Source organism: Puntigrus tetrazona, chromosome 20 (assembly GCF_018831695.1).
Source record: "Puntigrus tetrazona isolate hp1 chromosome 20, ASM1883169v1, whole genome shotgun sequence".
Taxonomy (NCBI): domain Eukaryota; kingdom Metazoa; phylum Chordata; class Actinopteri; order Cypriniformes; family Cyprinidae; genus Puntigrus; species Puntigrus tetrazona.
Window position 1 is genome coordinate 26,025,161 of NC_056718.1, and position 11,233 is coordinate 26,036,393.

The 11,233-nt window shown below is 41.1% G+C and overlaps 1 protein-coding gene across 2 annotated transcripts in view; it reads left to right on the forward strand.

Annotated features, from left to right (window-relative positions):
• Positions 1-5,826, forward strand: part of yy1b (YY1 transcription factor b) — a 6,126-nt gene extending 300 nt beyond the window's left edge. The window contains exons 1-6 of one of the 2 annotated variants that reach the window (XM_043219225.1): positions 1-945; positions 1,981-2,143; positions 3,232-3,276; positions 3,422-3,482; positions 4,098-4,256; positions 5,242-5,826. The exon at positions 1-945 is cut by the window's left edge and continues 300 nt beyond it. In XM_043219225.1, coding sequence (XP_043075160.1) covers positions 432-945; positions 1,981-2,143; positions 3,232-3,276; positions 3,422-3,482; positions 4,098-4,256; positions 5,242-5,424 — 1,125 coding nt within the window. In that variant the 5' untranslated portion in view covers positions 1-431 and the 3' untranslated portion in view covers positions 5,425-5,826. The remainder of the gene's footprint in view (positions 946-1,980; positions 2,144-3,231; positions 3,277-3,421; positions 3,483-4,097; positions 4,257-5,241) is intronic. The other variant, XM_043219226.1, reaches the window with a different exon arrangement.
• Positions 5,827-11,233: the final 5,407 nt, after the last annotated feature.

The window sequence follows — 11,233 nt, forward strand, 5'->3', positions numbered from 1 at the left end:
CCATCTAGCGGCCATAAAGATAAACGACTCGCTCAGCGTCTGACGTCACGGATCACGTGTTCGTGGCAAAAACGAATCGAGCTCCGCTTCGGCGTGAAATGTGTTGCTCTTTGCTGCAAGCTCCGAAGCTTTGGTGTCGAACGTAACGTCGCTATTATCATCATCATCCCCTGCGATGCGAACGTCGCCGGGGGGAGCTCGCCCAGAAACGCGCGGTTTGCCCCCAGAACGAGTTTTTCACCGGGGGAGCCGGGTTTGAGCAGCGGCGGGGAGGGTTTCGTCGCGGGAACCTGGCAACCCTGGAGCGGAGCCCTACGCTCGGTTATTTGTGTTATCGGAGCGCGCGCGCTGCGGGTTTCAGGGGGTGTGCGAGCGAGCGAGAGCGTCGCGAGCCACAGCGGAGGCAGGCGAGCGAGGCGGACCCGGCGAACATGGCATCCGGCGAGACGCTGTACATCGAGGCGGACGGCTCGGAGATGCCCGCGGAGATCGTGGAGCTGCACGAGATCGAGGTGGAGACCATCGAGACCACGGTGATCGGCGGCGACGACGACGACGACGACGAGCAGCAGCCCATGATCGCGCTCCAGCCGCTGGTCACGGACGACCCGAGCCAGCTCCACCAGCACCAGGAGGTGATCCTGGTCCAGACCCGCGAGGAGGTGGTCGGCGGCGACGAGTCGGAGCTCCGCGGGGAGGACGGCTTCGAGGAGCGGATCCTCATCCCGGTGCCCGCGGAGGAGCACTACATCGGGCAGACGCTGCTCACGGTCGCGGGGAAGAGCTCCGCGGGGCGGCTGGGGAAGAGAGCGGCGTCGGGGGGCAAGAAAGCGGGCAAGAAGAGCTACCTGAGCGCGGCGGAGGCCTGTGGGAGGAAATGGGAGCAGAAGCAGGTGCAGATCAAGACTCTGGAGGGCGAGTTCTCCGTCACGATGTGGGCTTCGGGTGAGTCCCTCGGCGGGCAGGGCGTTGTTCGCTCCTCGCTCCGTGTTTATGTTTTGAACGGAGGCCATGTTTTGGGCTGTCGATGGGCGCCGCCATGTTCCCCGAGTCCAGTATGGCGGCCCTGGAAAGATGGCGACGGCGCGGCGGGTCGGAGATGGCGCGAGCGCGCTGCGGCTGCCGCGTGTAGGCCGCGAGGCGAGAGCGACCGTTAAAAACCGTTAAACGCGGATTTTGAACGTGGGCTTCGGCGGGAAGCGAGCGCGCGCCGCTTTGGATTTAAATATGCGCCGTGGAGCGACGCTTTATTTTATTTTGGCGTTTGGAGCTGTGCCTGTTTAAGCGTCACGCGGCGTCCTGACGCAACCCGACGCGATAAAAGGTATTTTTTCACGTTGTCCTAACCTGGAACAGCAGCAGTTTATTCAGCCTCTAATATGAGTTTGATTCTCATATTGAGTGATATTTACATACGGAGGGCAAGCGTATATAAAGTTTACTAGTTTACCTCAGACGTACGTTAAACATAGGTGATATCTGTCATTCAGTATGTAATGATGTTATAAAGATTTTTTTAATGTTTATGATCTAATTCGTAAATATTTCGTTTCGCTTCTACAGAGGCTCCGCCCACACACGCTTCTGATTGGCTGCGATATTCGATTCAGTCGCGTCGAGTGTATTTAATTTTAACCAAAATTGAACATTCTGTCATTAATTCCTCATCCTCATATCGTCCCAAACCCTTAAAACTTACGTTCATCTTCGGAACACACCTTTTTGGTTGACTTTGAGAGCTGTGTAGACGACACAAATTGAACATTTTTTGTTGTTTGCACGCAAAAAGGCCTAAAAAGACTTGACTTGTGTTGTTGTCTGTGGAGGGTCAGATCTAGGAATGTCTTTATTTACGTTCTGAAGATGAACGAAGGTCTCGCGGGTTCGGAGCGACCCGAGGGCGAGTAAGTACCGGTAAAGTTTTCCTTTTCTGCGCGAGCTATCCATCCCTTGAACTTGTTTAAACCGTCTGTGTTTCAGATGACAAGAAGGACATCGATCACGAGACGGTGGTGGAGGAGCAGATCATCGGGGAAAACTCTCCTCCGGACTTTTCGGAGTACATGACGGGAAAGAAGCTCCCGCCGGGCGGAATCCCGGGGATCGATCTGTCAGACCCGAAGCAGCTGGCGGAGTTCGCCAGGTCAGAGACGCTCACCTTCAGCGCCCCGTTACCCATAAAACCAGCACAGGTCTTCACACGCGACTCGTGAAATTGTAGAAACAATCGTTCCGTTGATGAGGAGAGCGATCGTGAGCCCATTAGAGACACTTTTGGGTTCAACAAAACTAAATAAACGATAATTTGCTGAGATACAAATATTTGAAAACCTCAGGGAGCCAAAAATAGCTATAGATTGTATTTGCGTCGCGTTAAAAAGACAGGGTTTCGTTATAAGAGTATTCTGTAACGATGTATTCAGTCGTTTACATTCAGGTTTAGGGACAGTGTAGCCCTTCCTGATCGGTATTTTACTTTTTCAACCTTAGGATTTCCTGCATTTTTATTGAAAACAAATGCCTTTGCGACGTGTCCGGAGAAAAAAGTTGATCAACTGATCGTTTCACAAAGACTTTGAGAAGCTGAACTAAATAAAGTGAGGTTCAGGATTAAACAGGAACAGATTTCTGTGCATTGGTAACGAGAGCCGGGTTTTCTAAAAGCAGTCTCTTCTGGTTTTTGTCAGTGTGATCAGAAGATGCTGTCAAATCTATGGATCAAAGACATGATGCTATCAATCATAACATAATATCAGTCTGTTGATGATGAAGTATTGCTGAAACCAGATATTTAATTTACTTTTTAATTAAGTTTATTCCTTAAAATTTTAAATTTGGTGTTTTACAAGCAGAAATGGTTGAATTAAACGTTTGAAGGTTTTTCTGTTTTAATAGTTCAAATTAATTCAAATGATGAAATTTAAAACAATTTAACGAAATTCACCAGCTCGAATCATTTTAATTGTTCTCAAATGATAGTCTGAATAATGAAAAAGCTAATTGATTGAATTCGCAAAATTTGAACTCTGTGATTAATTGAAGTCAAGATGTCTTCCAGCTGTCTGATGTAACTGAGTACCACTGAAAACAAATACAGAAGTGTGTTGGGATCCTGTCAGCTTCACTGTACTTCCTGTAAACATGTGTTGTGTTGTTATTGATGTTGGGTGTCTCTGTGTTTAGCTGCGGTGCTTTGACCAGACGTTGACTGTTAGTTGTTTTATTTCTCAGCCCCTTCAGTCACAGCGGAGCTGGTTTTGCTCGTAGTCCCGTCCGGTGAGTCTTAGACTGAATCTCACTCTCAGGGCTTCTTATTGGTCACCGGAGAGCGACTGGGGTCTTGGGTGGAAGTGATCTCAATGTCCTCCGATGCGCTGAGCATGCTGGGTAACCGATGTCTCGTGTGTTTGTGTTACAACAGAATGAAGCCGAGGAAGATCAAGGAAGACGACGCTCCTCGGACGATAGCCTGCCCGCACAAAGTGAGTTCTTGACGTAATAATATCTGTTTCTCATGAGCGTGAAGCATAGTGCGAGTGCTTCCCGGTTAGCATGCGGTATTAATGGCGCTAGTTTATTATTTATACTTGTTTTAGGTACAACAGCAGAAAATATAATGTGAGCAGCTGTATGTGACGCTCAGAGAGAATAGATCTGTGCAGTGACTTCAGAAGTAGACGTCAATAACAATGATAGCATCAATAAAATCCATCTTTTCAGGGCAGACTAACTTTTTACACAAGCATTAATAATGTTTTAAACGTAAAACGTTGAATAAGTACTGAATAAGTAAAAGGTGTCGCTGTTAATGAGTCATTCTGATCATCTGAACAGATTCATTTAAACGGTTGATTCATTCAGGAACGAATCACCTTCATGTTTCTCAGAGACACGAATCAGTGCTGTGAACGTGTTTGGGAAAGACTCTTAACTTCTTGTTTATTGAAAAAAAAAAAAAAGTAAAAATCAGTATTGCTCGTGTGATCATGGCCTGTGCACTCTTTACAGGAAGTGGTATAAATATAAGCGTGTTCTTTCCCCCGTGTATTGAATTTGTCATCACACACACACACACACCTGTCCTGTGTTTCTGACAGGGCTGCAGTAAAATGTTCAGGGATAATTCAGCCATGAGGAAGCACCTGCACACTCACGGCCCGCGGGTCCACGTCTGCGCCGAGTGCGGCAAGGCCTTCGTGGAGAGCTCCAAACTCAAGCGGCATCAGCTGGTTCACACCGGAGAGAAACCCTTCCAGGTACACCGCTGATGAACACCAAACACAGGGGAAGAGTCACATGACGTGTACAGCGTCCTCACACACACACACACACACACACACAACTGATCAAGAATAAGCAGTTCAGCATTTCAGTGAAAAAACATCAAGTGTGAAATGTAACTAAAGATATTTAATTGTTCTTGTTCTCTTCTAAAAGCGGTGCACTACAGTAAGTCCTGTGTAGTGTCCAGTGAGGTTAACACTAGTAAGGGAAGCTAGCGGTAAACTTCTACAGGTTTTGCCTGTTCCTGTGCCTCTGGTTTTAGTTGAGGATCATTGATTAGATCAGAGACGTCTCTGTTTAATCTCCATCACTCTTCAGTGCTTTGATTCAATCTGCTGTTAGAAGCGCTGTATCAATAAAAGTGATTGATTCTGCTTCTAGAAATGCTCCTCAGATTAGGAAATGCATTTAAAAAAAAATCCCATTTTAATGTTTAAATTAAATGTAAAAAAAAAAAAATGGAAATCAAATCATAAACAATTGAACATCGATTAAAACAACATTTTGAAATATTAAACTTTTTTCCAGATACAAGTATGTTTTGTTGTATTTTACTGGTTTATTAAATCATAATAATCATAAGATAATAATCTGAGCCTCCTTGTGATATTTTTACAGCAGTATAGAGGGTTTTATTCAGAAATAGTTTTCTGGATTTGTGATTTAATTCATACGATCAATGACGGTGTTAATCAAGACATAAAATATATAGGCCAACGATTAAAATACAATCTAATAGACATAACAATTCTTTTATTATTATTAATATAAGTGTATATTAGTATTACTGTAAGGCTGGGCGATTTCTACATTTTTTTTCTTTATTTTATTGACTGATTTAGATTGAATGTTCTGCCACAATCGTATTTTTTTTTAAAGAGTAGAAATGATCATGATAAGCTGAGAGTCATGTGTAAGTGAGGAGCTGAGGAGCTGTTCTCTGTCTTTCTGCTCCAGTGCACGTTCGAGGGCTGCGGGAAGCGCTTCTCCCTGGACTTTAACCTTCGGACACACGTCCGGATCCACACCGGAGACCGGCCCTACGTCTGCCCCTTCGACGGCTGCAATAAAAAGTTTGCTCAGTCCACCAACCTCAAATCACACATCCTGACACACGCCAAAGCCAAGAACAACCCCTGACAGGTATCAGACTCCTTCACGGATGATGCTTTTTACCACAGAGACCAACCGGAACGCTTCATTCTTTTCCACGTTTACTTCGGCCTCTCGCCTCTTCATACACATATAGCTTTTAATTTTCTATTTCTCCAAGTGTGCATATTGTACACTGATTTTGGGGTGTGCTTCAGGATCATGCTGTTAGTTGTTGTGACCTGCTGGACGCTGTGGGTCGTGTTGATCTGCTTTCTTCACCGGTTGCTTTCGTCCTCTCTCTCGAGTCGCACCACGCTGAACCGCAGTGTTAACTGTCGTTTTTTCTTTGTTAGAATGTATCGTAAAGGTCTGAACCATGAGCTATCCTTTGTTAATATTTACACCTCACCTGTATTTCAGCAAACTACAATTAAAGAGGGAAAAATCTGTTTTGGTCAACTTAATTTTCCTTCCTGGAGTCACACGGACAGTCCAAACACGATTAATACTCTTATGGTGTTTATTAGTGTTTATAACCTTTAGATTTAGTTTTCTTTTAATTCCTTTATGTTGGTGCTGTCAAACGATTAATCTCATCCAAAATAAACGTTTTTGTTCACATAAATGTCTATATATTTCTATATATATATAAATACAAACGCATGCATGTATATGTTTGAGAAATAATTATATATTAAATATATTTATAAAAATGTAAATGTGTATATAGATGTGAATATTTTTTAAATGTATGCTGCATGTGTATTATTATATACATAATATAAACATTACATAAAACTTATTTTGGATTTTAGTGATTCAAATTAAAAATATTAGTAATTTAGCTTTATTTACATTTTTTAATATACATTTTTATCATGCTCTTTTCTTTTTTTTATCAGTCAGAAATTGCTTAAATTTCACAAATGCTAGAACATTAAAATGCACTGAATGAAAGGAAAAGAAAGCAGTGTTTTCTGTTTTCACTGCATGGGTTTGAAATGTTAAACCTGTAGGTGTCTGTGCTTTCAGGACCTCTAGTGGTCAGCAGGTAACATTCATCATCATCATCATCATCATCAAGCAGATCATTTGCATATCAGCTGCCTTAATGCTTTTTTAATGTTTGTCTCGATGACGGTGTAGTTGATGATGAAAGGCCTCTGCTCTGATCCTCCAGCTACTGAGCTTTAATTAGCCCAGATTAATCGTTTGACTTCATGAACACTCAACAGCTGCTACACTCACACACACACACACACACACACACACACACACACACACACACACACACACACTCACTCACACACACACACACTCACTCACACACACACTCACTCACACACAGACACACGATTCTAATATACTCATCTGCATTTGTAATATTAACTAATGCACAGATAACAGTTCATTCAGATCACAGTGAGAACACAGATAGATGTTTGTACGTTTAGATTCTTTTATTCTTTCTTCTGATTGGTGAATGTAACACAACTCACATCCCTGTTTTTTCAAGATTAAAAGCGTTGTGGGGATATTTTTAAACTCAATCAGTAGTTCATCTGAAACATTTGCTGTAAATGTGTTCATCTGAGATCAGGAGGATGTGTCTTCATCAGATCTGGAGAGATGTCTCAGCAATGGAAGTGAATGGGTGCCGTCGGAAAGAGAGACTGATTAAAACATCCCAGCGCTCCGGTCCATCAGTGAACATCCGGAGAAGATCAAACTAATACAGGATTAAGATACAGATCAATAAGATCTAAAAAGGTTTTTGTTATAAAGTTATGAAAGCATGTTTTACAATGTCTTTGTTGAATGCTTTATGAATTTTATAATTTCCCACACATTATAGAGTGATAAGAAGAATGTCCTGAAACAAGTAGAAACATTAAAATACTGTCAGATGAACATCCTACTAAAACATTTCATTAAAATGTGTCATGAATAATGTTTTTGTGCAAACATTTAAAGAGCATTATTAAAGACCAGATAACTCTGAATGACCTTTTCATTATTACTAGAAGAGCGTTTGTTCATAACATTGAAAGAATCTTTTCAGAACGTTCTGAGAACATTCTCTTAGCTAATAACTGAAGAAGAAGAAATCTGCACAGATCTAAACTGTGTCTGGATTTTGACGAGAGAGACGGCAGAGATGCACTTTTTCTCTGAAATAAAGAGTTATTGTGGATGAATTACAATCATCTTAAAGCTGCTTTAGTTTGATCTTCTCCAGATGTTCCCTGAAGGACCGGAGCGCTGGGGATTCTTCTGATGTTTTTATCAGACTCTCTTTCCGACGGCACCCATTCACTGTGAATGTACGGTTGTTTTTCTGGATGACTGATATGCTGCTGATGTGAGAGGAGCGTCAGGTTTGTGTTTGTTCAGCTCCTCTGTGTGTGTGTGTGTGTGTGTGTGTGTGTGTGTGTGTGTGTGTGTGTGTGTGTTCTCGCTCTCTGTGTTTGGGGCGATTGATTTGGAATGATGTTCTTCACAGGGATATTTATGCCTCCGATGCATTATTAATGTTTCTCGTGGTAATGTTTGTCAGCGGTGCAGGTGTTGCAGCTGTGGGTGTGTGTGTGTGTGTGTGTGAGCTGTGTTTTAGATCGGATATTACATGCAGAAATATGTTGCCAAGGTAACTGAGACATGCAGAGCTGCAGCAGATCCGCTCGAATCCCACAGAGACGTCAGGAGCGCTAAAATAAACCTGAAGATCAGATCACATCCAGAGCGTTATCAGCATCCTAGAAGAATATCTTCTGGTGAGGATGTGATTAATCTGATGAATACTGCACTTCAAACACAGGACACTAAACCAACTTGAACATTTGTGTAGATAATATGTAATGCAATGAAATAAATAAATATGGTACCACTTTAAAAGGTTCGTTAGTAAACCGATTCAGTCATGGTTTATTAAATGCATCGTTCAGTGTTAGTTCTGTCAAACAATTAATGGCATACTAAATATCTGTGTGCCATCCTTATAAATAAAGTGTGTGTAGATACAGATAGATAATTCATTTATAATGTATTTAAATATACATTTTTATATAATATTTGCAAATTCAGTGCATAAATATTTGAATGAAATCAATTGTAGCATGATTTATACACGATACACAAGGCTTATACATTTCTAATCGTAGTTTAAAGTTAATAAATTATATAACGCTCATAAAATACTAAATGTAATATATCAGAATGTTCTGACTGTGAAGTGTGTTCTGATTAGATTTCAGCTTCTGAGAAAACCACCTTCTATTATTAGAAACAGCAGAGCGAACTACATTTCCCAGCATCCTCTGCGATCTCATTCAGTATTAACCAGGATCTTCACTCAGTTAATAATGCATTGCTTCTATTAAGATTCTTTGTTTATTTCTCCGCAGGTATGAGTTCTCTGTCGTAGAATCAGTCTGTCCTCGTCACAGACGCTTAATTGAGTCGTGAATTATTCAGTTAATGAGCGATCGCTTCGTTAGTCTTCTGTCAGAGAAATACTAGAAAGAACTCAAAGTCACCACAAAATCAAATAAACTTCTTTCTTCTAACCTTATAACCGGATCAGTCAAGATATATCTATATAACTAGCTTTAATCTTACAGCAAAACATGAAGAGCTTTAAACGATGAGCAAACGTTCTGGACGAAACGTTCATGGAGCATTTGTTGTCTAGTTTTTTCCTCAAATGTTGACGTTACTCTAAAACATCCAGAGAACATTAAAATAACCTTTCCACAATGTTTGCATGTTCGGTTCAGTCACCGAGAGAAAACGATTTCGACGTTTTTAAAAACCGCATTCGATCAACTGAGGAACATCGATGTTTCATCACAGAAGTGTGTTCTTCACTCAAAGGGAACATGAGGAAAAACTTTATTCGCTATCTTTCTTACGTTTGGAAAATTATAAAAAATGATGCATTTTTAAACTGAACATTTTGAGCATTCAGAGAAATACTGTTTTTCAACTTAAACACAATCAAGTGGACAGAAAGCTCATTTAATCTCATATAACTCCAAAAATGATGGAAAGTTTAAAGTGTTTTATCAAATCCAATTATTTTAATGCATTAAAGAGCAACCTGGAAGATCATGATCAGGTTTTAGCCGGAGATACACTTATTCTATGTTTCTTTTGAAGGCGATTGCGTTCTTCAGGATGATAACGAGCAGAGAGACTGGTGGGCATGAATTAATGAATGGTTAATTAACTCTTCGGCTGGTTTTAACGAGCTCGTCCGCTCGCCTCCTTCGTATTCGTCCGTTCATCGTAACGCTTTCAAGAAATCCGTAAAAGCTCCTTTTTATTAAAAGTGTAATTAACAGGTGAAGCACACCAAGCAGGATTCTTCCTGGAAGCGTCTCGCAGACGTCCTTCTTCTGTTTCTGTTTATCTTAAAATGATCGTATTGATTCAGTTTCCTTTGAATGAATCGCTGTGAAATACATAAGAAGGTAGAATCGGTGAACTGCTAGCATGAACGCCGTTAGAGTAAATGAAATTGAATTAAATTCAAACTCGTGAAAAATACGTATTTCAGATAAATAGCAAAACCACTTAAATATTACTCGTAAACCTTTGTAAGCAGATACTGGTTGGTTTTTCGTGCTGCAGTGGTTTATTAATAGAGGCGTGCGGAGAAGTATATCGTATAAAAGTTTTAACGTAACTTTACCGAAGTATTTTTGGCACTAAGGGCTCTCCATACATAAAATGATCTAAACACGAAACACATCTGATATGGCAATATCTCTTAAAAATAATTGTACGAATGCGTTTGTTGAAAGTCCATCCCTTTACTAAAAACGAAGCGCTTTTGCAAACCGACCGAGTCTTGAGAACGGAGCTTAAAGACGGTCCTCACGCTTCTGTGCTCGTCTTCCTTCTGGAGTGAAATGTTCTGTAAATGTAGGAGGACCACGGGCCTCTCGGGACTGAACTGCTCTCTTTCGTCACCTTCACGGCGTTCCTTCGAACAAACACAAGAACTCGCTGCTTCTGAGGAACACGAGCATTAACACGTCTAAAAATAATGAGGCTTTCACGACCAGACCTTCTGCTTCATCTTCAGCCGAGCAGCTGAGACACGAACGCATTGCTTCTTTACGCTTAAAAGTAATAACTGACCGCTACAGTAGATTTATCTGAGATTCCTCAACAACTGAGCATTTGAGCTCTCGTTAGAAAAGATCATTTATGTCTGAAGAACGAGAGTTGGTGTGGTTTAGCTTCTAAATGAAAGCATTTCATGAGACATTTCTATGATTACGTTTGAGTTTTCTTCTCTCTTAGTTGGCTCTTCCACGAATAAAGAAAGAAAAGCTCTTAAATCAGACAGAAAGCGTTAAATTCATGTCGTCGTGGCATTAAATACAGAATAACCCAATCATCTTCCTCAGTGTTTTTGTCTTGGTTTCCTACATAAATATCTAAAGATCCTTAAATCAAGACAGATCTGCTGAAGATACGAAACACGTGAAGATTTTTCCTTTGAGTTCAAACTCATTAAAAGATATTTGTTGTTCTTGTGATCATTATAAGTTTCAGAATCAGAAAACATGACTTTTTATGTTCATTTCCCGGGGAATCATTTGCACTGGAAAACGACAGAAATGCATTTCGCGTTCCCTTTCGATTTATTCCTTAAACCTCTTTCCTTTATTGTAAAAAGGGCTTAAATATTCCTTAATAAAAAGTGTATAATTTTTCAGTCGTACGCACCAAAGTACGCTCCAGTTACACAGTTCTTCAATATTTGCGGCCGATGTTTCGCTGCATTTTCCGTCTGTTATTATCAATCGCGCAGCGCGGGTCGTATTGAACAAGTACACGCGTA